Source organism: Salvelinus namaycush, chromosome 12 (assembly GCF_016432855.1).
Source record: "Salvelinus namaycush isolate Seneca chromosome 12, SaNama_1.0, whole genome shotgun sequence".
Taxonomy (NCBI): domain Eukaryota; kingdom Metazoa; phylum Chordata; class Actinopteri; order Salmoniformes; family Salmonidae; genus Salvelinus; species Salvelinus namaycush.
In genome coordinates this window covers 23,455,326-23,482,495 of record NC_052318.1, presented here as the reverse complement: position 1 = coordinate 23,482,495, position 27,170 = coordinate 23,455,326, and the positions used below count along the sequence as shown (strand labels likewise).

At 42.8% G+C, this 27,170-nt stretch overlaps 1 protein-coding gene across 2 annotated transcripts; it reads left to right on the top strand.

Annotated features, from left to right (window-relative positions):
* Positions 1–11,996: 11,996 nt before the first annotated feature.
* Positions 11,997–25,160, top strand: LOC120056501 (PRKR-interacting protein 1 homolog). 2 transcript variants are annotated; one of them, XM_039004679.1, is made up of 6 exons: positions 11,997–12,134; positions 12,330–12,408; positions 12,604–12,704; positions 12,826–12,911; positions 13,045–13,103; positions 23,844–25,160. In XM_039004679.1, exons 1-6 carry the CDS (start codon positions 12,006–12,008, stop codon positions 23,939–23,941), a joined length of 552 nt encoding a protein of 183 aa, XP_038860607.1. In that variant the 5' UTR covers positions 11,997–12,005; the 3' UTR covers positions 23,942–25,160. The 2 variants fall into 2 exon arrangements, with proteins under 2 accessions (XP_038860607.1, XP_038860606.1); XM_039004678.1 differs by having other exon boundaries at positions 13,045–13,109.
* The last annotated feature ends 2,010 nt before the right edge of the window (positions 25,161–27,170 follow it).

The following is a 27,170-nucleotide window of genomic DNA, read 5'->3' as shown; positions in this document are numbered from 1 at the left end:
ATGGTGTGGCTGGCTTCTGCGTTAAGCGAGCAGTGTGTCAAGAAGCACTGCGGCATGGCGGGGTCATTTTTCGGAGGACGCAACATTCGCCTCTCCCAAGTCTGTACGGGAGTTGCAGCGATGGGACAAGACTGTAACTACCAGTTGGGGGAGAAAAAGGGTTAAAAATAAAAATAATGACATTAAAAAAAAAGAAGTACCCATGCTCACTTTCTCCCAGTGTTTTTTGTCCCTGCCAATTTCATCTAAACTCAGCAAAAAAAGAAACGTCCTCTCACTGTCAACTGTGTTTATTTTCAGCAAACTTAACATGTGTAAATATTTGTATGAACATAACAGGATTCAACAACTGAGACATAAACTGAACAAGTTCCACAGACATGTGACTAACAGAAATTGAATAATGTAACAGTCAGTAACAGTCAGTATCTGGTGTGGCCACCAAGGTATGAAACAGTCAGTATCTGGTGTGGCCACCAGCTGCATTAAGTAATGCAGTGCATCTCCTCCTCATGGACTGCACCAGATTTGCCAGTTCTTGCCGTGAGATGTTACGCCACTCTTCCACCAAGGCAACTGTAAGTTCCCTGACATTTCTGGGGGGAATGGCCCTAGCCCTCACCCTCCGATCCAACAGGTCCCAGAGGTGCTCAATGGGATTGAGATCCGGGCTCTTCGCTGGCCATGGCAGAACACTGACATTCCGGTCTTGTAGGAAATAACGCACAGAACGAGCAGTATGGCTGGTGGCATTGTCATGCTGGAGGGTCATGTCAGGATGAGCCTGCAGGAAGGGTACCACTTGAGGGAGGAGGATGTCTTCCCTGTAAAGCACAGCGTTGAGATTGCCTGCAATGACAACAAGCTCAGTCCAATGATGCTGTGACACACCGCTCCAGACCATGACGTACCCTCCACCTCCAAATCGATCCCGCTCCAGAGTACAGGCCTCGGTGTAACGCTCAGTCCTTCGACGATAAACGAGAATCTGACCATCTCCCCTGGTGAGACAAAACCGCGACTCGTCAGTGAAGAGCACTTTTTGCCAGTACTGTCTGGTCCAGCGACTGTGGGTTTGTGCCCATAGGCGACGTTGTTGCTGGTGATGTCTGGTGAGGACCTGCCTTACAACAGGCCTACAAGCCCTCAGTCCAGCCTCTCTCAGCCTATTGTGGACAGTCTGAGCACTGATGGAGGAATTGAGCCTTCCTGGTGTAACTCGGGCAGTTGTTGTTGCCATCCTGTACCTGTCCCGCAGGTTTCTTTTTCCATTTTTTTTCACATTTATTTAACCAGGTAGGCCAGTTGAGTACAAGTTCTCATTGACAACTGCGACCTGGCCAAGATAAAGCAAAGCAGTGCGACAATAAACAACAATACAGAGTTACAAGTGGGATAAACAAGCGTACAGTCAATAACACAACAGAAAAATCTATATACAATGTGTGCAAATGGAGTAAGGAGGTAAGGCAATAAATAGGCCATAGTGCGAAGTAATTACAATTCAGCAAATTAACACTGGAGTGATAGATGTGCAGATGATGATGGGCAAGTAGAAATACTGGTGTGCAAAAGAGCAACAACAACAAAAGTAAATAAAAACAATATGGGGATAAGGTAGGTAGTTGGATGGGCTATTTACAGATGGGCTGTGTACAGCTGCAGCGATCGGTAAGCTGCTCAGATAGCTAATGCTTAAAGTTAGTGAGGGAGATATAAGTCTCCAACTTCAGTGATTTTTGCAATTCGTTCCAGTCATTGGCAGCAGAGAATTGGACGGAAAGGCGGCCAAAGGAGGTGTTGGCTTTGGGGATGACCAGTGAGATATACCTGCTGGAGTGCGTGCTACGGGTGGGTGTTGTTATAGTGACCAGTGAGCTGAGATGAGGCAGAGCTTTACCTAGCAAAGACTTATAGATGACCTGGAGCCAGTGGGTCTGACGACGAATATGTAGTGAGGGCCAGCTGATGAGAGCATACAGGTCGCAGTGGTGGGTGGTATATGGGGCTTTGGTGACAAAACGGATGGCACTGTGATAGACTGCATCCAATTTGCTGAGTAGAGTGTTGGAGGCTATTCTGTAAATGACATCGCTGAAGTCGAGGATCTGTAGGATAGTCAGTTTTACAAGGGTATGTTTAGCAGTGTGAGTGAAGGAGGCTTTGTTGCGAAATAGGAAGCCAATTCTATATTTAATTTTGGATTGGAGATGCTTAATATGAGTCTGGAAGGAGAGTTTACAGTCTAGCCAGACACCTAGGTATTTGTAGTTGTCTACATATTCTAAGTCAGAACAGTCCAGAGTAGTGATGCTAGTCGGGCAGGCGGGTGCTGGCAGCGATCGGTTGAAGAGCATGCATTTAGTTTTACTAGCGTTTAAGAGCAGTTGGAGGCCACGGAAGGAGTGTTGTATTGCATTGAAGCTCGTTTGGAGGTTTGTTAACACAGTGTCCAAAGAAGGGCCAGATGTATACAGAATGGTGTCGTCTGCGTAGAGGTGGATCAAGGAATCACCCGCAGCAAGAGCGACATCATTGATATATACAGAGCAAAGAGTCTGCCCGAGAATTGAACCCTGTGGTACATCCCATAGAGACTGCCAGAGGTCCGGACAACAGGCACTCTAATTTGGCACACTGAACTCTGTCTGAGAAGTAGTTGGTGAACCAGGCGAGGCTGTCATTTGAGAAACCAAGGCTATTGAGTCTGCCGATAAGAATACTGTGATTGACAGAGTCGAAAGCCTTGGCTAGGTCAATGAAGACGGCTGCACAGTACTGTCTTTATCGATGGCGGTTATGATATCGTTTAGTACCTTGAGCGTGGCTGAGGTGCACCCATGACCAGCTCGGAAACCGGATTGCACAGCGGAGAAGGTGGGATTCGAAATGGTCAGTGATCATTTTGTTAACTTGGCTTTTGAAGACTTTAGAAAGGCAAGTCAGGATGGATATACAGTTGAAGTCGGAGGTTTACAGACACAGGCTGGAGTCAGTAAAACTCGTTTTTCAACCACTCCACACATTTCTTATTAACAAACTATAGTTTTGGCAAGTCGGTTAGGACATCTACTTTGTGCATGACACAAGTCATTCCCCCCCCCAAAAATTCTAAAAATAAATCCCCAAAGAATTGTTCACAGACAGATTATTTAATTTATAATCACTGTATCATAATTCCAGTGGATCAGAAGTTTACATACACTAAGTTGACTGTGCCTTTAAACAGCTTGTAAAATTATGTCATGGCTTTAGAAGCTTCTGATAGGCTAATTGACAGAATTTGAGTCAATTGGAGGTGTACCTGTGGATGTATTTCAAGGCCTACCTTCAAACTCGGTGTCTCTTTGCTTGACATCATGGGAAAATCAAAAGAAATCAGCCAAGACCTCAGAAAAATAAAATTGTAGACCTTCACAAGTCTGGCTAATCCTTGGGAGCATTTTCCAAATTGAAGGTACCACGTTCATCTGTACAAACAATAGTACGCAAGTATAAACACCATGGGACCAAGCAGCCGCCATACCGCTCAGGAAGGAGACGCGTTCTGTCTCCTAGAGATAAAAGTACTTTGGTGGCAAAAGTGCAAATCAATCCCAGAACAACAGCAAAGGACCTTGTGAAGATGCTGGAGGAAACAAGCACAAAAGTATCTATATCCACAGTAAAACAAGTCCTATATCGACATAACCTGAAAGGCCACTCAGCAAGGAAATAGCCACTGCTCCAAAACCGTCATGAAAAAGCCAGACTACGGTTTGCAACTGCACATGGGGACAAAGATCGTACTTTTTGGAGAAATGTCTTCTGGTCTGATGAAACAAAAATAGAACTGTTTGGCCATGTTTGGAGGAAAAAGGGGGACGCTTGCAAGCCGAAGAACACCATCCCAACCGTGAAGCACGGGGGTGGCAGCATCATGTTGTGGGGGTGCTTGGCTGCACGAGGGACTGGTGAACTTCACAAAATAGATGGCATCATGAGACAGGAAAATTACGTGGATATATTGAAGCAACATCTCAAGACATCAGTGTGGAAGTTAAAGCTTGGTCGCAAATGGGTCTTCCAAATGGATAATGACCCCAAGCATACTTCCAAAGCAAAATGGCTTAAGGACAACAAAGTCAAGGTATTAGAGAGGCCATCACAAAGCCCTGACCTCAATCCTATAGAAAATTTGTGTGCAGAACTGAAAAAGCATGTGCGAGCAAGGAGGCCTACAAACCTGACTCAGTTACACCAGCTCTGTCAGGAGGAATGGGCCAAAATTCACCCAACTTATTGTGGGAAGCTTGTGGAAGGCTACCCGAAACATTTGACCCAAGTTAAACAATTTAAAGGCAATGCTACCAAATACTAATTGAGTGTATGTAAACCATGACCCACTGGGAATGTGATGAAAGAAATAAAAGCTGAAATAAATCATTAGCTTTGCTATTATTCTGACATTTCACATTCTTAAAATAAAGTGGTGATCCTAACTGACCTAAAACAGGGAATTTTTACTAGGATTAAATGTCAGGAATTGTGAAAAACTGAGTTTAAATGTATTGGCTAAGGCGTATGTAAACTTCCGACTTCAACTGTAGGTCTGTAACAGTTTGGGTAGACCCCCTTTGAAGAGGGGGATGACCGCAGCAGCATTCCCATCTTTAGGAATCTCTGACAATACGAAAGAAAGGTTGTACAGACTAGTAATAGGGGTTGCAACAATGGCGGCAGATCATTTTAGAAAGAGAGGGTCCAGATTGTGTAGCCCAGCTGATTTGTACGGGTCCAGTTTTTTTTAGCTCTTTCAGAACATCTGCTATCTGGATTTGGGTGAAGGAGAAGCTGGGGAGGCTTGGGCAAGTAGCTGCGCGGGGTGCAGAGCTGTTGGCCGGGGTTGGGGTAGCCAGGAGGAAAGCATGGCCAGCCGTAGAGAAATTGAAATTCTCGATTATCGTGGATTTATCGGTGGTGACACAGTTTCCTAGCCTCAGTGCAGTGGGCAGCTGGGAGGAGGTGCTCTTATTCTCCATGGACTTTACAGTGTCCCAAAACTTTTTGGAATTAGTGCTACAGGATGCCAATTTCTGTTTGAAAAAGCTAGCCTTAGCTTTCCTAACTGACTGTGTGTATTGGTTCCTGACTTCCCTGAAAAGTTGTATATCGCGGGGACTATTCGATGCTAGGGCTGTACACCACAGGATGTTTTTGTGCTGGTCGAGGGCAGTCAGGTCTGGAGTGAACCAAAGGCTATATCTGTTCTTAGTTCTACATTTTTTGAATAGGGCATGCTTATTTAAGATGGTGAGGAAATTACTTTTAAAGAACAACCAGGCATCCTCTACTGACGGGATGAGGTCAATATCCTTCCAGGATACCTAGGCCAGGTCGATTAGAAAGGCCTGCTCACAGAAGTGTTTTAGGGAGCGTTTGACAGTGATGAGGGGTGGTCGTTTGACCGCGGACCCATAACGGATGCAGGCAATGAGGCAGTGATTGCTGAGATCCTGATTGAAAACAGCAGAGGTGTATTTGGAGGGCAAGTTGGTCAGAATAATATCTATGAGGGTGCCCATGTTTACGGATTTAGGGTTGTACCTGGTGGGTTCCTTGATAATTTGTGTGAGATTGAGGGCATCTAGCTTAAATTGTAGGACGGCCGGGGTGTTAAGCATATCCCCTTTTAGGTCACATAACAGAATGAACTCTGAAGATAGATGGGGGGAAATCAATTCACATATGGTGTCCAGGGCACAGCTGGGAGCTGAGGGGGGTCTATAACAGGCAGCAACAGTGAGAGACTTATTTCTGGAGAGATTCATTTTTTAAATTAGAAGCTCGAACTGTTTGGGCATAGACCTGGAAAGTATGACAGAACTTTGCAGGCTAACTCCTCCCCTTTGGCAGTTCTATCTTGACAGAAAATGTTGTAGTTGGGGATGGAAATCTCAGAATTTTTGGTGGCCTTCCTAAGCCAGGATTCAGACACGGCAAGGACATCAGGGTTGGCGGAGTGCGCTAAAGCAGTGAGTAAAACAAACTTAGGCAGGAGGCTTCTGATGTTAAATTGCATGAAACCAAGGCTTTTATGGTTACAGAAGTCAACAAATGAGAGCGCCTGGGGACACACAGGGCCTGAGTTAGCCATTACATCACCCGAGGAACAGAGGAGGCTATTAAAACTGGTTGTCTAGTGCGATATGGACAGAAAATAAAAGGAGCAGATTTCTGGGCGTGGTAGGATAGATTCAGGGCATAATGTACAGACAGGGGTATGGTAGGGTGCGGGTACAGTGGAGGTAAATCTAGGCATTGAGTGACAATAAGAGAGGTTGCATCTCTGGAGGCACTAGTTATGCTAAATGAGGTCACCGCATGTGTGGGAGATGGGACAAAAGAGGTATCTGAGGCACGTTGAGTGGGACTAGGGGCTCCGCAGTAAAATGAAACAATGATAACTACCCTAAACAGCAGTATACAAGGCAAATTGACATTAGAGAGACATAAAGCGAGGCATAAAGCAATCACAGGTGTTGATTGGGAGAGATAGCTAAGACAACGGGTAAGACAACAACAGCTAATCAGCTAAGACAACAACAGGTAAAATGGCATTGAATGGGCAGAGAGGGTCAGTTAACTACACACAGGGCCTGAGTTTGAGGCTGGGGCCGACAGATATATAAAATAAACAAAATGGAGTAATGAACAGTCCAGCAGGCATCAGCTATGTAGCCAAGTGATCATAGTGATGTTCAGATGTACCGATGTGTGCAGGTGTTGTTACACGTGGTCTGCCACTGCGAGGACGATCAGTTGTCCGTCCTGTCTCCCTGTAGTCTCCCTGTAGCGCAGTCTTAGGCGTCTCACAGTACAGACATGGCAATTTATTGCACTGGCCACATCTGCAGTCCGCATGCCTCCTTGCAGCATGCCTAAGGCACGTTCACGCAGATGAGCAGGGACCCTGGGCATCTTTCTTTTGGTGTTTTTCAGAGTCAGTAGAAAGGCTTTTGTGTCCTAAGTTTTCATAACTGTGACCTTAATTGCCTACCGTCTATATGCTGTTAGTGTCTTAACGACCGTTCCACAGGTGCATGTTCATTAATTGTTTATGGTTCATTGAACAAGCATGCGAAACAGTGTTCAAACCCTTTACAATGAATATCTGTGAAGTTATTTGGATTTTTACAAATTATCTTTGAAAGACAGGGTCCTGAAAAAGGGACGTTTCTTTTTTTGCTACATTTATTAGGAAGAAACACTCTTTTTGAATTCATGAAAGCAGCATTGATAATGTTAGAAATATGGACTGATCAGGAACAGCAAATACTTCAGGTTTGAGATATTCACTTACATTAGAGCACAATGAATGCAGCATTTTGCTCTAGTCTTAACCTACCACACCCTAACATTGATGTGATCTTATAAAACGTGGCCATGTGTGGAATAATTACCATTTTCCCCATAGTAACCCAGTCAATGCAAATTAAATGTTTTGGCACAGTGATTAGGTGGGCCTTCAATTTCCTTGAAGCTTAACTCCAACTCCAATCCTTTGCATACACACCATAAAAATCATCAGCTATATTTCATAGTTGAATGATAAATTTGATCTATGAAAGCAGATTTGCCTTTTTCCTATGTACAGTATAGAGATTTAAGTCAGGTGAATGTTTGATGTTTAATTAAGAAATATTTCATATTTATTTTCCCTTCAACTATTCACAGTATGGGATCAGGTGAAAACAATGTGCGATTGTTTATGTTGCTTATTAGCCCTATCAAATGCCCCTGTAGGGGTTGTTGGGGGAGGGGGGTTCAGTCAAGTGAAGGCCCAACGAAAGACAGGGTCAGTTGAAAGGCAACACAGGGAGAAGCTGTGATGTTCTGTCCAGACAGTTATCCGCCTTTGATCTTTTAGCAGGATCTATCTGGTGAGTGGTTTGGGTTAGAACTGAATTTGAGGAGAGGAAGGGGCAGGGCCGATCAATGTCAAATTCACGAGAGCCGTATCAAATTAACATAAGCCCCTGTGCCCCAAAGACAGGGGGCTGTAGCACAGCATATAGTCCATCTCACTCAGTCTCCCTTTCTCTGGCTGATGTTCTCTTGCTTGCTAATCCCCAATTTGGTGCCCATCTGCATGTTTTAAACATCCCATCGTGAGTGTGCTACATGTTATGTAACTGGCACATCCCTGCTGACATTAAGATGCTGTGGGCGTAATAGGGAAAATGAAATAATTTTGACTAGAGCCCACACAACGCCTCCAGAGAATGCCACGCAGAGTGAGTGGCATAAACAAGTCCTGTACCCTAGAGAGAAACTCTATGGGAGGTTGGGGGGACTGAGGGGTAACCGAGCAAGGGGTGAGTACAGTGTCCACTTTAGTCAGGGAGCTGTTGTGAGAGCTGCCACAGCCTATTAAGGTATGGGCTGACATTAATTGAGGGAGTCTTCGAGTGCATTCACAAACCAGCTCAGACAGAGTTTACTGGGAGAAACCATCCCTGCTGCTTCCGGACCTCCCTCAACCTGTTAAGCATATGTGCATGCACAAACGCAGGAATGAACAAACACACACACACACACACACACACACACACACACACACACACACACACACACACACACACACACACACACACACACACACACACACACACACACACACACACACACACACACACACACAGTAAGTGTGTATGGTGTATGTGTGCCTATTGGGAGTTCAATTGAGTTTATATCTGCCTGGTTGCCTCGACATAAACATTCTCCCTACGGTTGATGTGTAAAGGGGGGAAATATCCCTATTGCTTTCTGTTTAGGATTTAACCAGTCTAATTAATTCAGATGCAATGAGTTGATGCATTTTGAGTGTGTATCATATTTGCCTTGCGTAATTGCCGCTCTCGGAGGGACTGAAAGTAAGCCTAATTGAAACTCTGTAACACTGTGGCTTTGACCATTCAGAGTATTTTGCATAAGAGTTGTTATATGTTTATTGTCATAACAGAGACCATCGATTGTGTGTTGGCTTTGGTATCAATAGGTGAGGTTAGGGTGCTCTGTACTGAGCAACATGCATGATGTTGATGTTCAAAGTCTGACTAGGAAAACTACACTAAATATAACAAAATATTGCTATTATGGAAATGAATGGAGTTATTTTTAAGGCTAACCTTACGCTCACTCCTCTCCTGGGTGATGCTAATGCATCATCTTATGCCAACATGCCCAACAAGCATTAGTTGTTGAGCAATGACCAATAAAGAAATCATGCGTCAAGTAGGGGAGTTGGTTACATTGTCACAATAAATGGGATGTAATTTTTAATGTGCAAGGGCTGTGGAATATGTTTTTCAAGGCAGGATCAAGCCAAGTCTCCCAAGCTTTTGCCTTTAAAGGGGCAAAACCGCTGTTGAAACAATAACAAAGCGTTGCCCCCACCACTGTTTCGGTAAAAAGCTGAGGGATGGGGCTGGAGTAATGCAACCACTCAAATTCATAGACAGAGCTATGGATGTAAGTACTGACCATTATATCAAAATTATAGTTTTAAGCTTGTTTTGAGTCTATACAGAATCTGTTTACATTTATTTTGTTCACAAACATTGGAGTAAAACAAGCTTAGGCTATATTTTGGGTTCTGATTGGGTATGACTGTTGAACTAAAGCTCATGAGGCATTTATAAGTTAAAATTGATGTGAAATAAATTGCCATCCTTGCACCTTTCTTAAATAATTCCCAATTTCTTCTAAAAATGATTTGAAATAATAATGAATAAAACATTTGGTCACCACACCTTGTTATTGGAGTTTCTACATTGCAGAACCAATTGTATTTTTGTAAACTTAAGTTGTAATGGAGACAAATGGCATGGACAAAATTATAATTATTGGCACCCCGGAGCTAGTACTTGGTTACACAGCCTTTTCCCATGATAACTGCAAACAAACACTTATTGTAGCCATCAATGAGCTTGCTACACCTTTGTGATTTGGCCCACTTTTTTTTACCAGCAAACTGTTCTAATTCTTCAATGTTTGAGGGGTGCCCTCCATCAACTGCTGTTTTATGATCTCACCGTAGATAATCTGCTGACTTAGTACCAGAGAGAGCAAAGCAACCCCACAGCATTATCAAAACTCCCCATGTTTGATTGTTTGAGAATTTCAATAAATGTTTCACAAAAATATATTTATTTCTGTAATGTTGAAAATCCAATAACGAGAAAATTCAATAATCAATTTCTATTTATTTTAGAATAAATCGAAAAATGTTTATTTTTTAAGTGCAAAGATGCCAATATATATGGCCGCAATTAAATATTCTTAAAAAATCAATGGGTACATATCATTAATTTATGTCCACAAATGGTAGTAGAAACTGAAGATTGGCCGATTAAACTAGGGCAGGGTTCCCCAACTGGCGGCCCACGTGCATAATTTGGTCCGTGGGTAATTTTACTTGCTCCCCAAGTTTTCTGAGCCAACATTTATTTTTAATTGCATTTTTGTAAATTGTTGGACATAAAATACTCTAAAAACACCAGCAAATCAGCTACAAGTGATTTTAATTTTGGAAATCTGTTCCAAAGTATCCCCATGCATAATCCTTCCCCATTTCTCCTTCTCCCAAATCCAGTCAGCTGATGTTCTGAAAGAGCTGCAAAATCTGGACCCCTACAAATCCGCCGGGCTAGACAATCTGGACCCTTTCTTTCTAAAATGATCTGCCGAAATTGTTGCAACCCCTATTACTAGCCTGTTCAACCTCTCTTTGGTGTCGTCTGAGATTCCCAAAGATTGGAAAGCAGCTGCAGTCATCCCCTTCTTCAAAGGGGGGGGGACACTCTAGACCCTAACTGCTACAGACCTATATCTATCCTACCCTGCCTTTCTAAGGTCTTCGAAAGCCAAGTCAACAAACAGATTACCGACCATTTCGAATCCCACCGCACCTTCTCCGCTATGCAATCTGGTTTCAGAGCTGGTCATGGGGGCACCTCAGCCTCTTCTTCCAGTTCTCTGCTGCCAATGACTGGAACGAACTACAAAAATCTCTGAAACTGGAAACACATATCTCCCTCACTAGCTTTAAGCACCAGCTGTCAGAGCAGCTCACAGATTACTGCACCTGTACATAGCCCATCTATAATTTAGCCCAAATAACTACCTCTTCCCCTACTGTATTTATTTATTTTGCTCCTTTGCACCCCATTATTTCTATTTCTACTTTACACATTCTTCCTCTGCAAATCTACCATTCCAGTGTTTTACTTGCTATATTGTATTTACTTCGCCACCATGGCCTTTTTTTGCCTTTACCTCCCTTATCTCACCTCATTTGCTCACATTGTATATAGACTTATTTTTCTACTGTAATATTGACTGTATGTTTGTTTTACTCCATGTGTAACTCTGTGTTGTTGTACGTGTCGAACTGCTTTGCTTTATCTTGGCCAGGTCGCAATTGTAAATGAGAATTTGTTCTCAACTTGCCTACCTGGTTAAATAAAGGTTAAATAAAATAAAAATGTGATTGTACACATAATATAAGCAAGGTTTGAAATGACTATGTTTTAATCAAACGTTATATCTGTTTGGGCTTCATGCGGTCAATTTGCAGTCTACAAATTATTTTTAATTATGTTCCGGCCCCCTGACCATCCGCTCAATAATTTTTTTAAATAAAAAATGTATTTGATGATCCCTGAACTAGGGGGAGGAGTGCCCCCTATTGGCCTATCAAGACTTCTGCATTACTACTTTGTCAAGGAGGTGCTACTTTAGAATAACACTCTGCAAGGTAAATCAACTACCTTCATTTGAAAGAACATCGTTCATTGTGTTTTTCTACGAGTGCCTGCCTAATATACCAACAGTAAAATAATAACCAATTTAGCACAATACTCATTTATAATTTCCAGGAATGCACCCACCAGTACGCTAGGCGGAGCTAAACCTTGTTCTTACAAATCAATGTAGAAGAAGACAAACATCATATTCGAAAGATGGAGGTGATCAAGGAAAAAGATGGGAGACCAGGGAAACCGCCAGGAAAGGAATCGCAACCTTTGATTATAGCCAAAACTCCAGCAGAGGAGCAACGCCTGAAGTTGGAGAGATTGATGAGAAACCCTGTAAGTGGCTGGGGAGGTTCGGGCCTTTGAGGATATCTTCAAATGGCACATGTTTATCTCCACAGCTAGCCAGGCTAACTAACGACGTTAGTACCAGCGAATATGTGCTTAACGTTACGGTAGACAGTGTGTGACTATAGCTACTATTTAGTTAATTTATCGTAAAAATCTATGAATACTCACATATGTTTGCAGGATAAACCTGCTCCTATCCCAGACCGACCGAAAGAATGGAACCCCCGGGCTCCTCCGGAGTTTGTGCGGGATGTGATGGGTAAGCCTGCAATTTGGCGGATGAATTTGTGAAATCTCAGGTAGCGACAAGGACATGTGCGATTCCCTTTTTTTGCAGTCCAAGAGTAGAGCGAGCCCTTGCAAGAGAGGCGTATGGACGCATTTTTCAAAAACACTAAAGCCTAAGCAATATGTTTTAAACCCACTGATGAGATATTTAATTAATCTTCTCCAGGCTCCAGTGCAGGAGCTGGCAGTGGAGAATTCCATGTGTACAGACACCTTCGCAGACGAGAGTATCAGAGACAGGACTTCCTGGACAAGATGACTGAGAAGGTGGGCATTTTTTATTATGGGCTCCCCAAGGACACCCGACTACATCGTTTCTCATGGGACCCAATTTCATTCAAGCGGTGGGGGTAACCAATAAGATTTTAATAATAAAATGTTCTTGCAGCAAAAGATGGAGTTGGACTATGTTGACAAGGTGTCAGATAACCAACAGGCAGCTGATGAAAGAACAGCCAAACGCAGGAAGAAAAGGTTGGTGCAGTAATCATGGATCCGCTAAAAAAATTAAATGTATAGAGCATACATGGCCTTTATTCTTTGAGTCTCTGCTGTAAACTGTATACTTGCTGATGGTTTATGTTACACATATGTATGTGTATTTCAGGGAAAAGCTGAAGCAGAAGAAGCTTATGGCAAAAAAAGCCAAGCAGGATGCCAACAAAGGTGAAGGTAAATGGAAAAAATGACATTTAAGTGATGGATTTTATTGAAACATGTTCCCTTCAGACGCTTGGAAGTGTGAAGAAGAGCAAGTCCACTACTCATGTTGCTATGGCCACCCTTACAAAAAAAGATAACAGTTTTGAAACTACAGTAAAAGTTCAGTAACTGCAGTTGACTGTGGTATTTTGGACACAGTAATTGCAGAATTACACTGCAAAATTACGGTAGTAAAAAAACTTATTTTGGATGCAGTATTTGCAGCATACTGCACTGCAGTTATACTACACTCTGACTGCAATATTTTTTCGTAAGTGCAGTGCAAGAGCCAAATTGTACTTGCATATTGTGCTACAGAACAGGGCTAGGTTTCCCAATAGCATGCAACTTAAGCCTATGAGTGTTTTAAGGATGCATTGTTTTCGTAACAGGCAAAGATGTAACATGCGTTTCCCAAAACACATTTTCATTTTAGTAATTTAGCAGAAGCTCTTATCCAGAGTGACTTACAGGAGCAATTAGGGTTAAGTGCCTTGCTCAAGGGCACATTGATAGATTTGTCAGCTCGTGTATTAGAACCAGCAACCGTTTGGTTACTGGCCCAATGCTCTTAACTGCTAGGCTAGCACCTAGAGAACGCTCACTAAAGCCTTGTTCACACTGGCAGTTTGAAGTGACTCAAATTCTATTTTTGCATATTTAAATCTTATCTTTTTTCCTATAGTCTGAATAGCCAAAGAGCACTTGGAATCAGATATTTCCAGCCAAATTTCAAACAACTCATATAAATAAATCTGATTCCTGGCCATGCAACTCTTCGGGAACAGTCAACTAGGTTGTTAAAACTTTACAAACAAATGAGTGAATTCTCGTCAGTTATCGCCACAGCTGTGTACATTCCCCCTCAAGCAGACACCAAGACGGCCCTCAAGGAACTTCACTGGACTCGATGTAAACTGGAAACCATATATCCTGAGGCTGCATTCATTGTAGCTGGGGATTTTAACAAAGCAAATTTGAGGACAAGGCTACCTAAATTCTATCAGCATATTGATTGCACTACGCTTGGGTGTAATACACTCGATCATTGCTACTCTAACTTCCGCGATGCATACAAAGCCCTCCCCCGCCCTCCCTTCGGCAAATCCGGCCACGACTCCATCTTGCTCCTACCGTCTTATAGGCAGAAACTCAAATAGGTACCAGTGACTAGAACCATTCAACGCTGGTCTGACCAATCAGAATCCACACTTCAAGATTGTTTTGATCACGTGGACCGCGATATGTTCCGGTCGGCCTCAGATAACATCGATCTATACGCTGACTCGGTGAGTACGTTTATAAAGAAGTGCATTGGAGATGTTGTACCCACTGGGACTATTAAAACCTACCCTAACCAGAAACCGTGGATGGATGGTGGCATTCGCGCAAAACTGAAAGTGCGAACCACCGCATTTAACCATGGAAAGAGGTCTGGGAATATGGCTGAATATAAACAGTGTAGTTATTCCATCCGCAAGGCAATCAAATAAGTGAAATGTCTGTACATAGACAAAGTGAAGTCGCAATTCAACGGCTCGGACACGAGAAGTATGTGGCAGGGTTTACAGGAAATCAGACTACAAAAAGAAAACCAGCCACGTCACGGACACCGACGTCACGCTTCCAGACAAACTAACCACCGTCTTTGCCCGCTTTGAGGATAATACAGTGCCACCGTTGCGGCCCACTAACAAGGACTTAAGTAAAATATTTAAACATGTTAACCCTCGCAAGGCTGCCAGCCCAGACGGCATTCCTAGCCGCGTCCTCAGAGCATGCGCAGACCTGCTGGCTGGTGTGTTTACGGACATATTCAATCGCTCCCTGTCCCAGTCTGCTGTCCCCACATGCTTCAAGAGGGCCACCATTGTTCCTGTACCCAAGTAGGCAAAGATAACTGAACTAAATGACTATCGCCCCGTAGCACTCACTTCTGTCATCATGAAGTGCTTTGAGAGACTTCAAGGATCATATCACCTCCACCTTACCAGCCACCCTAGACCCACTTCAGTTTGCATACCACCCCAGCAGGTCCACAGACGATGCAATCGCCATCATTCTGCACCCTGCCCTATCTCATATGGACAAGTGGAATACCTATAAGAATGCTGTTCATTGACTACAGCTCAGCATTCAACACCATAGTACCCTCCAAGCTCATCATCAAGCTGGAGGCCCTGTGTCTCAACCCCTCCCTGTGCAATTAGGTCCTGGACTTTCTGACCGGCTGCCCCCAGGTGGTGAAGGTAGGAAACAACATCTCCACTTTGCTGACCCTCAACACTGGGGCCCCACAAGGGTGTGTGCTCTCCTGTACTCCCTGTTCACCCACGACTACGTGGCCATGCACACCTCCAACTCAATCATCAAGTTTGCAGACGACACAACAGTAGTAGGCTTGATCCGTGGCCTCCAACTGCTCTTAAATGCAAGTAAAACTAAATGCATGCTCTTCAACCGATCGCTGCCCGCCCGTCCAGCATCACTACTCTGGACGGACTTAGAATATGTGGACAACTACAAATACCTAGGTGTCTGGTTAGACTGTAAACTCTCCTTCCAGACTCATTAAGCATCTCCAATCCAAAGTTAAATCTAGAATCGGCTTCCTATTTCGCAACAAAGCATCCTTCACTCATGCTGCCAAACATACCCTCGTAAAACTGACCATCCTACCGATCTTTGACTTCGGCGATGTCATTTACAAAATAGCCTCCAACACTCTACTCAACAAATTGGATGCGGCCTATCACAGTGCCATCCGTTTTGTCACCAAAGCCCCATATACTACCCACCACTGCGACCTGTATGCTCTCTCGTTGGCAGGCCCTCGTTTCATACTCGTCGCCTAACCCGCTGGCTCCAAGTCATCTACAAGTCTTTGCTAGGTAAAGTCCCGCCTTATCTCAGCTCACTGGTCACCATAGCAGCACCCACCCGTAGCACACGCTCCAGCAGGTATATCTCACTGGTCACCCCCAAAGCCAATTCCTCCTTTGGCCGCCTTTCCTTACAGTTCTCTGCTGCCAATGACTGGAATGAACTGCAAAAATCGCTGGAGACTCATATCTCCCTCACTAGCTTTAAGCACCAGCTGTCAGAGCAGCTCACAGATCACTGCACCTGTACATAGCCCATCTGTAAATAGCCCAACCAACTACCTCATCCCCGTACTGTATTTATTTATTTATCTTGCTCCTTGGCCAGTATCTCTACTTGCACATTTTTCTTCTGCACATCTACCATTTCAGTGTTTTAATTGCTATATTGTATTTACTTCGCCACCTTGGCCTATTTATTTCCTTACCTCCCTTATCTTACCTCATTTGCACACACTGTATATATACTTTTTCCCCCTACTGTATTATTCACTGTATGTTTGTTTATTCCATGTGTAACTCTGTGTTGTATGTGTTGAACTGCTTTGCTTTAACTTGGCCAGGTCGCAGTTGTAAATGAGAACTTGTTCTCAACTAGCCTACCTGGTTAAATAAAGGTGAAATAAAACAATGACGAGACAGCTTACAGGGAGGAGGTGAGGACACTGTGTGGTGTCAGGAAAACAACCTCTCACTGAACGTCGTCAAAACAAAGGAGATAATCGTGGTCTTTGGGAACCAGCAGAGGGAGCACCCTCCTATCCACATTGACGGGACAGTAGTGGAGTAGTTGGAAAGCTTCAAGTCCCTCGGTGTATACATCATGGACACACTGAAATAACCCACCCACACAGACAGTGTGGTAAAGAAGGCTTAACAGCGCCTTTTCAACCTCAGGAGGCTAAAGAAATGTGGCTTATCACCCAAAACCCTGACAAACTTTTAGATGCACAATCGAGAGCATCCTGTCGGGCTGTATCACAGCTTGGTACGGCAACTGCACTGCCCTCAACCGCAAGGCTCTCCAGAGGGTAGTGAGGTCTGCACAACGTATCACTGGGGGCAAACTACCTGCCCTCCATGACCCCTACAGCACCCATTGTCACAGGAAGGTGAAAAAGATCACCAAGGACAACAACTGCTCGAGCCACTGCCTGTTCACACTGCTACCATCCAGAAAGCGAGGTCAGTACAGGTGCATCAAAGCTTGGACCGAGAGACTGAAACAGCTTCTATCTCAAGGCCATCAAACTGCTAAACAGCAATCACTAACTCAGATGCTGCTGCCTACATTGAGACCCAATCACTGGACACTTTTTAATGAATGGGTCACTAGTCACTTTAAACAATGCCACTTGAATAATGTTTACATATCTTACATTACTCGTGTCATATTTTATACCATCTATTGCACCTTGCCTATGCCGCCCGACCGTCACTCATCCATATACTTACATGTACATATTCTCATCCACCCCTTTAGATTTGTGTGTATAAGGTAGTTGTTTGGGAATTGTTAGATTACTTGTTAGATATTACTGCACTGTTGGAACTAGAAGCACAAGCATTTTGCTACACTCGCATTAACATCTGCTAACCATGTGTATGTGACCAATAAAATTTGATTTGATGTGCTAGCAAGCTAACCAGCTAGCTAGCTAGTTGACTGTTGTGGTAAGCCAAAAAGGACTTGATTCAAAACATCTTATTCTTTGAGGCTCTAAAAGTGTTCTTACACTATGATTTCGAACGTTCAAAGCAACTGGGATACTTCCAATGGCAGGCAATGACATCTTAGCTTACCACACAACTTCTGAGTGAGAGGACGCATCACCACCAATTACCCTATGCCACTGCATACATACCTGCCATTACCATGACAACTAGCGTAGCAATGTCAGCAAATGACTACAGTCTGAACACACAAATCCAATGTCTTTTCTGTTTGGACAGTCAGTATTCCAAAAGGGATTTGAAAAACAACTGATTTGAGCATTAAGGCCTGCAGTGTGAACAAGGTTTAAGTGTGTTGTTGTATACTGAGTGAACAAAACATTAGGAACACCTTCCTAATATTGAGTTGCACTGCATCCCCTTTTGCCCTTAAAACTGTTGAGTGTGATAAACCCAGCAGCGTTGCAGTTCTTGACACACTCAAACTGGTGTGACGTGCACCTACCATGCCCCGTTCAAAGGCACTTAAATCTATTGTCTTGCCTGTTCACCCTCTGAATGGCACCCATACCAAATCCATGTCTCAATTGTCTACACTTACGCAATCCATGTCTCAAGGCTTAAAAATCCTTCTTTAACCTGTCTCCTCCCCTTCATGTACCCTGATTTGAAGTGAATTTAACAGGTGTAATCAATAAGGGATCATAGCGTTCACCTGGTCAGTCTGTCATGGAAATAAGTGTTCCTAATTTTTTGTGCGCTCGGTGTATGTTGATACGGATAGGATCGAAAGAAGGCGACACTGCCTTCGGATCAGCTTTCTCTATTCACATTCTTACCGTCACGTGAGAATGATTACACAATGCTGACAAATATTGGGAAAATAACTAAATAAATTATTTCAATATGATTGAAATATGTAGCCTATAAAAGCTATATTGTAACATTAATGCAGTCATTGGTTTTCATTAGATCTTTATTTTTTATTTTTTTACCTTGATTCGCTTGTTTATAACATTGCCATCTTCATATTTGTATTAAACAATGACGTTATCGACGGTCACAAAGAGACAGATATACATTTTGATCTGTGTTTGGCTGAGATCTTGTGTGTAAAGCATAGAAAGTGAACTCCTCTTTGTATCTCTATCTGCCATTATGGTATCTGTGACAGCATGGATAGCACCATTGAGGCCATCTCAATTTTAAAGCAGTACATTTTCTTCTGTTGTATTTATTATAGATCCCCATTTTTTTTCTGGTGTCCAGCAACATAAGACAGTTACATACAGTTTAAAATACTACATTACATTTCATCATTTCCACCACCACATATTTACAATACAACATCCATGTGCACATGTGTGTGGAGTTTGTGTCTTATGTGTGTATTTTCACAGTCCCCACTGTTCCATAAGGTGTATTATCTGTTTTTAAATCCGATTCTACTGCTTGCATCAGTTACCTGATGTGGAATAGAGTTCCATGTTGCAATGGCCCTATGTAGTACTGTGCGCCTCCCATAGTCTGTTCTTGACTTGGGGGACTGTAAAGAGATCTCTGGTGGCATGCCTTGTGGGGTATGCATGAATATCTGAGCTGTGTGCCAGTAGTTCAAACAGACAGCTCGGTGCATTCAACATGTCAACACCTCTCACAAATACAAGTAGTGATGAAGTCAATCTCTCCTCCACTTTGAGCCAGGAGAGATTGACATGCATATTATTAATGTTAGCTCTCTATGTATATCCAAGGGCCAGCTGTGCTGCCCTGTTCTGGGCAAATTGCAATTTCCCTAAGTCCCTCTTTGTGCCACCTGACCACACGACTGAACAGTAGTCCAGGTGCAACACAACTAGGGCCTTTAGGACCTGTCTTGTTGATAGTGCTGTTAAGAATGCAGAGCAATGCTTTATTATGGACAGACTTCTCCCCATCGTAGCTACTGTTGTATCAATATGTTTTGACCATGACAGTTTACAAGCCAGGGTTACTCCAAGCAGTTTAATCACGTCAACTTGCTCAATTTCACATGATTCATTACAAGATTTAGTTAAGGTTTAGGTTTTAGTGAATGATTTGTCCCAAATACCATGCTTTTAGTTTTTGAAATATTTATGACCAACTTATTCCTTGCCACCATTCTGAAACTAACTGCAGCTCTTTGTTAAGTGTTGCTGTCATTTCAGTTGCTGTGGTAGCTGATGTGTATAGTCATCCGCATGCATAGACACTGGCTTTACTCAAAGCCAGTGGTATGTCGTGGTATGTCGTTAGTAAAGATTGAAAAAGTAAGGGACCTAGACAGCTTCCCAGGGGAATTCCTGATTCTACCTGGATTATGTTGGAGAGGCTTCCATTAAAGAACACCCTCTGTGTTCTGTTAGACAAGTTACTCTTTATCCACATTATAGCAGGGGGTGTAAAGCCATAACACAAGTTTTTCCATCAGCAGACTATCATCGATAATGTCAAAGCCTCACTGAAGTCTAACAAAACAGCTCCCACATATTTTTATAAATTTCTCTCAGACAATCATCAGTCAGTTGTGTAAGTGCTGTGCTTGTTGAATGTCTGTCAATTTGTTTACAGTAAAATATCATTGTATCTGGTCAAACACATTTTTTCCCAAAAGTTTACTACGGGTTGGTAACAGGCTGATTGGTTGGCTATTTAAGCCAGTAAACGGGGCTTTACTATTCTTGGGTAGCGGAATGGCTTTAGCTTCCCTCCAGGCCCGAGGGCACACTCTTTCTAGGAGGCTTAGATTGAAGATGTGACATATCGTCCGCTATTATCCTCGGTCATTTTCCATCCAAGTTGTCAGACCCCGGTGGCTTGTCATTGTTGATAGACAACAATAATTTTTTTCACTTCCACACTCACTTTACGGAATTCAAAATTACAATGCTTGTCTTTCATAATTCTATTAGTTATACTTGGATGTGTAGTGTCCACTTTTTTTAATTTTTTTTATTTAACCTTTATTTAACTAGGCAAGACAAATGCTTATTTACAATGACGGCCTACTGGGGAACAGCGGGTTAACTGCCTTGCTCAGGGGCAGAATGACAGATTTTTACCTTGTCAGCTCTGGGATTCGATCCATCAACCTTTCGGTTACTGGCCCAACTCTCTAACCATTAGTCTACCTGCCGCCCCAAAATAGCTCACATCTACCACTTCTTAGACTTGCTTTCAATTAGTGACAGATCTATAACACATTTCTATGTGGATTTGGTCAGGTAGCCCAAAAAGTGACGTATTGCAGCTTTAAGTACAGCCAAAAGTAAAGCCTAAAGCCAGGCAGAGATCAGGTAGGGACCCCTGACCAGTGACAGGTTTGAGCTGACAGACCACAGACAGCGGGGTGTTAGTATATGTGTAACAGGATCCACCACCAGGGTTAGCCTACCGCTGACAAGTAGATCAGACAGGTGTTAAGTAGAAAAGGAAAAGAAATGGAGAGAATTCAAGCTCAGGGAAATCTGAAATACCTCAGGGACGGGATAGATTTTCTTTACTCTGTCTTTCTCCTGCTAGAAGTGGTTAATGGTAACGGTTATACCTATTTGAACAAACGTTAAAAAGGGATGGCTTAATGTCATTTAAACCATGATATTGAGACAAAGCCGTACAGGCTTCGCCGAAGGACTATCTACACTTTTCATCGTACACAAAACCAAGGAGAAAAAGACAAACGTGTTGACTGTTTCTGGAGATACATGAAAAACAAACATAGTAGGGAGTTAACATTAAAGTGATAATAAGGTATTTATTAATTAAACAGTAGCCCCAGTAGCAAATGTTAAAGGTGAAAGACCCTATGAACATGGGTCGTATTAATTAGGCACCAACCGGGAGAAAAACTAACTAAAACATGGAGGGACTGGGCCTCCTGGGTGGCATAGCGGTCTAAGGCGCTGCATCGCAGTGCTGAAGGCGTCACTACAGACCTGGGTTCGATCCCAGGCTACCTCGCAGCCGGCCGCGACCGAGAGACCCATGAGGCAGCGCACAATTGGCCCAGCATCGTCCGGGTTAGGGGAGGGTTTGGCCGGCCGGGATGTCCTTGTCCGATCGCGCTCTAGCAACCCTGGCGGGCCGGGCGCATGCACACTGACTTCGGTCGCCAGTTGTACGGTGTTTCCGCCGACGCATTGGTGAGGCTGGCTTCCGGGTTAAGCGAGCAGTGTGGCTTGGCAGGGTTGTGTTTTGGACCAATGCATGGCTCTCAACCTTCGCCTCTTCCGAGCCCGTACGGGAGTTGCAGCGATGGGACAAGACTAACTACCAATTAGATACCACAAAAAAGGGGTCAAAAATTGTCCAATAACAAACACCCACTATTCGTTTTTGGTTGCAGAGCATTTTACTATGGTGTGCTCTATTGAATAGAACCCTGTAGTTGCTGGCATGTGATGCCTAAGTTGCTAATCTTACCAATGGAAAAAATCATTTAAAGTAGTTGGCAATATCAGTGGGTTTTGTGATGAACGAGCCAGCTAATTCAATGAATGATGGAGCTGTGTTTGCCTTTTTTTTGCCCAAAACGTAATTTTAAGGTGCTCCAAAGCTTTTTACTATAATTTGTCATGTATCTTTATTTCATAGTGTAGATTTCTTTTTATTCAGTTTAATCACATTATTTCTCAAATTGCAGTACATTTGCCAATCAGTTGTGCAGACACTTATTTGCTATTCCTTTTTCCTCATCCCGCTCAGACAAACAATTTTTCAATTCAAATGTGGATTTAAGTTTTTACCGTATTTTTCTTAATGGATGCATGCTTATTAGTAACTGGGATAAGCAATTTCGTAAATGTGTCAAGTGCAGTGTCTGGTTGCCGACCTGCCTATGCCTGACTGTGCCTCTCGCTTTTGCTCGTGCAAGATGCAAGAGTTTCTGTTATCTGAAGTAGCCTACAGCCACTATTCGGTCTCCTCCGTTGCAAAAATGCTGACTCTAAGGAGTCGTTTCCCGGTGAAATCTAAGCTTTACACCCAGAAATGGGAGTCGACACCGGGAGTCAAAGGGCAAGGAGTCGAGGAATCAATTATTTTGGAGTCGGCTCTCCACTAGCAGGTAGTGGTGAATGACTCCGGCTCCTGCTCTGACTCAAATTTGACAAAACGGACCAAAATTAGCACAAGTGCTACAGCTGCAATGTCAGATGTGCACACACAATAATTAACTGGGTGATTGATTATGAATGCATATGGAGCCGTCTGACAATGTATACTAACCTAAATATTCAAGGCTAATTGGTAGCCTACGTCAGCCTAGCTGCCTAGGCAAGTTGTATTTCTTTTTGGAGTCTACTCTCCCACTCTCCCGCACATACTTGTTCGCTAGCCTAGCATGGCTCTCAACTTGGTTTTTATAACGTCATTGATGACTATAGCTTATAAATGTCCACACTCACCAAGATGATATTTGGTAGCTCATTTCAGCATAGTGGTGATTTTTAAGGGTGTATTTTACCATCTTTACAAACCAGAAAACGTGCAGAGCTATGCTCACTGTAGTACAGATAATGGAGGCATTTTGGAGGTGAGTGTGTGCGTTGGGAGGAGATGGAGACAGTTTGATATAAATGCATTCAGGTAGCAAAACAATTATCAATTTACACTACTGAAATTGGGATAGTATATCTACTACTTGAATCAAGTTGATAATACATTCATTTTAGCAAATATATTTTTATGACGGTTATTTTTTTCATTCAAGTCGGTTACACGATTATACAATTAGCGTGCTAGCCCTAGTGCCGATCATTGCCTGATCGCTCCCAACCCATAGAAATCTCCACCATCTTGACTACTTTTAAATGGTGGAAGCCCTCAATGACAATCTCTATGCTAAAAGGAGTTACATCCATCTAGAGCCCGCTTTATACCTCATGTTGTCAAGTGACTTGGGAATGCAAAATATAATCTAACGGCACACTTGGCTGTTCTACGAGTGGTCTGATGCATTCGTTAGATTACAAGCGCAATGTTATTAACGATGGTTTTGGGAAACAGATCAGAGATGTTAACGTTTCTAAACCCGGTCCAGTACAGTTTCTTAGTGGAAAATGGTAATGGTAAAAAGTTATGGCAGAAGAGACTGATTTTGACTATTTTTGGTGTCCCCTCTCTTTAGATTCTGAGAAGTCCTCCTCCAGCAGTGAAGAGGACGACCAGGAGAGGGAGGCTGAGGATGATGCAGAGGCGCCGAGTTTCGTCATGGGGAAGAGATGAGTGCATGGCTCCGGGTCATGAGACATGCTCCAAGACGAAATTGAATGGTGGGACAACATCTAATACCAGTTCAGAAGTCAACACAGCCTAGCTTTGATCAATGTCATGGATTCGAGACATTATCTGAGAGCGAACCAAGGGAGATAAGCCTCTGTTAGGTAACTGCTATTCTTCCCAACTTGTGGTTGTAGTTAGATTCTTTGAATTGAGGTTGACAAAGCTGGGTTGTATTCATTAGGCACCAAATGGTCTGTAACGGGGAGGGACTACCTGAACTTGAAATAAGACGTCCTCATTTTTGTTTTTCGTTGCAAAAACCTTTTGCTACAGTGTGCCCTGATGAATATGATTATCAAGGTGTTAATTTCATGCATGTCTCTACTTTGAAACAGTTTCTTGTTGTGTGGTAGTGTCATTTCTCAATTTTTTATTTTATACTATGCTTGTGTATATATTTTTCATGAACATCTGTGAAGAATTGGGCCTATATTTGCTGTATTTTACCCCTATAGAATCTTCTGGAATGTATTACTAAATGATAACCCAATTTCACTAGATATACAATTACTTTAGGTAGCACTTTCAAGCTATTTCCACAATGCTGAGCAGGACGTAATACTCATTCATAGGGGTCACTCCACTCATTCCACCCTCCATATGAAATTAATTTGGGGAAGGATAATATAATTGGTCTAGTATTTGTAAGAAGAGTAATCTAGTACTAGTATTTGTAGTCTTTAATGGAATGAGTTTTGAACTAGTTTGCTGGTATGGCATACCTTTTGACCTTGACTTGCAAATCGGCTATTGGCGGTTCCATTGTACAACAAGATTGGTGTAATGCTTTATTTTCCTTCCTCAAATATGTGTATTGTTGGTTGCTAAGGACTATCACCCACAGTTACTCAGTTTTCATACCTGCCAGACCGGTTCGGTGGCTATTGTCAAGGGTTCTCCAGTGACCTATCACTACAGTTTTACATAGATGAGGAATCAGGTTTTGTCCTATTTTGAAAAACACATCCTAAACCGTTTAATCTCTGTATTAAGTCCTACAGTAAGTGTTTGTTTGACCTGCATAGGATAAGTTACTTTTTTCCCCTACTGAACTTATGTGAGGGTTGTGAGCATACACTATATATACAAAAGTATGTGGACACCCCCTTCAAATGAGTGGATTTGGCTATTTCAGCCACACCTGTTGCTGACAGGTGTATAAAATCAAGCACACAGCCATGCAATCTCTATAGACAAACATTGGCAGTATAATGGCCTTATTGAAGAGCTTAGTGACTTTCAACGTGGCACAGTCATATGGTGCCATCTTTCTAACAAGTCAGTTTGTTAAATTACTGTCCTGCTAGAGCTGCCCCGGTCAACTGTAAGTGCTGTTATTGTGAAGTGGAAACATCTAGCCACAACGGCCCAGCCGCGAAGTGGTAGGCCACATAAGCTCACAGAACGGGACCGCTGAAGCGTGTAGCGCGTAAAAATCGTTTGTCCTCGGTTGCAACACTCCTTACCTCTGGAAGCAACGTCGGCACAAACACTGTTTGTCAGGAGCTTAATGAAATGGATTTCCATGGCCGAGCAGCCGCACACAAGCCTAAGGTACCATGCGCAGTGCCAAGCGTTGACTGGAGTGGTGTCAAGCTTGCCGACATTGGACTCTAGAGCAGTGGAAACGCGTTCTCTGGAGTGATGAACGACGCTTCACCATCTGGCAGTCCGACGGACGAATCTGGGTTTGGCGGATGCTAGGAGAACGCTACCTGCCCCAATGCATAGTGCCAACTGTATAGTTTGGTGGAAGAGGTATAATGGTCTGGGGCTGTTTTTCATTGTTTGGGCTAGGCTCCTTAGTCCTGTTGAAAAACAAATTATAGTCCCCTTAAGCACAAACCAGATGGGAGGGTGTATCGCTGCAGAATGCTGTGGTAGCCATGCTGGTTACGTGTGCCTTGAATTCTAAATAAATCAGACACCAGCAAAGCATCATCACACCACCTCCTCCATGCTTCACGGTGGGAACCACACATGTGGAGATAATCCGTTCACCTACCTTGCGTCTCACAAAGACATGACGGTTCGAACCAAAAATCTCAAATTTGGACTCAGACCAAAGGACAGATTTCCACCGGTCTAATGTCAATTGCTTGTGTTTCTTGGCCCAAGCAAGTCTCTTCTTCTTATTGGTGTCCTTATTTTGTGGTTTCTTTGCGGCAATTCAACCATGAAGGCCTGATTCACACAGTCTCCTCTGAACAGTTGATGTTGAGATGTGTCTGTGACATAAACTCTGAAGCATTTATTTGGGCTGCAATTTCTGAGGCTGGTAACTTTAATGAACTTATCCTCTGCAGCAGAGGTAACTCTGGGTCTTCCTTTTCTGTGGCAGTCCTCATGAGATCCAGTTTAATCAGTGCTTGGTTTTTGCGACTGCACTTGAAGAAACTTTCAAAGTTTTTAATGTTCCACATTGACTGACCTTCATGTCTTAAAGTAATGATGGACTGACGTTTCTCTTTGCTTATTTAAGCTGTTCTTGCCATAATATGGACTTAGTCATTTACCGAATAGGGCTATCTTCTGTATACCACCCCTACCATGTCACAACACAACTGATTGACTCAAACACAGTAAGGAGGAAAGAAATTCTACAAATTAACTTTTAACAAGGCACACCTGTTAATTGAAAGGCATTCCAGGTGGCTACCTCATGGAGCTGGTTGAGAGAATGCCAAGAGTGTGCAAAGCTGCCATAAAGGCAAAGGGTGGCTACTTTGAAGAATCAAAAATATATTGTGATTTGTTTAACACTTTTTTGGTGATTGATTCCATGTGTGTTATGTCTTCACTGTTATTCTACAATGTAAAAAATAAAAACCCTTGAATGAGTAGATGTGTCAACTTTTGACTGGTACTGTGTGTGTGTGTGTGTATATATATATATATATATATATTTATTATTATTTATTATTATTATTTTTTTACACATTTAACCCCTTTTTGGGGGTTGGCACAAAACTACACTGTACTCGGAAAATATTCAGACCCCTTGACTTTTCCACTTTGTTACTTTACAGACCTTTTTCTAAAATTGATTAAATAAAAAATCCTCATCAATCTACACACAATACTCTAATGGAACAGGTTTTAAATATGTTAGCAAATTGATTAGCAAAAGGGTCTGAATACTATTTTTTTAATCGAAATTGAGCTCCGGTGC

What these genes read in the sequence shown, in the direction of transcription:
- LOC120056501 (XM_039004678.1), top strand. Translation starts at nt 12,006, where the DNA reads ATGGAGGTGATCAAGGAAAAAGATGGGAGACCAGGGAAACCGCCAGGA. An exon ending in AGAGATTGATGAGAAACCCT is followed by an intron (nt 12,135 to 12,329) that starts GTAAGTGGCTGG and finishes ATATGTTTGCAG; the next exon opens with GATAAACCTGCTCCTATCCC. An exon ending in GTTTGTGCGGGATGTGATGG is followed by an intron (nt 12,409 to 12,603) that starts GTAAGCCTGCAA and finishes AATCTTCTCCAG; the next exon opens with GCTCCAGTGCAGGAGCTGGC.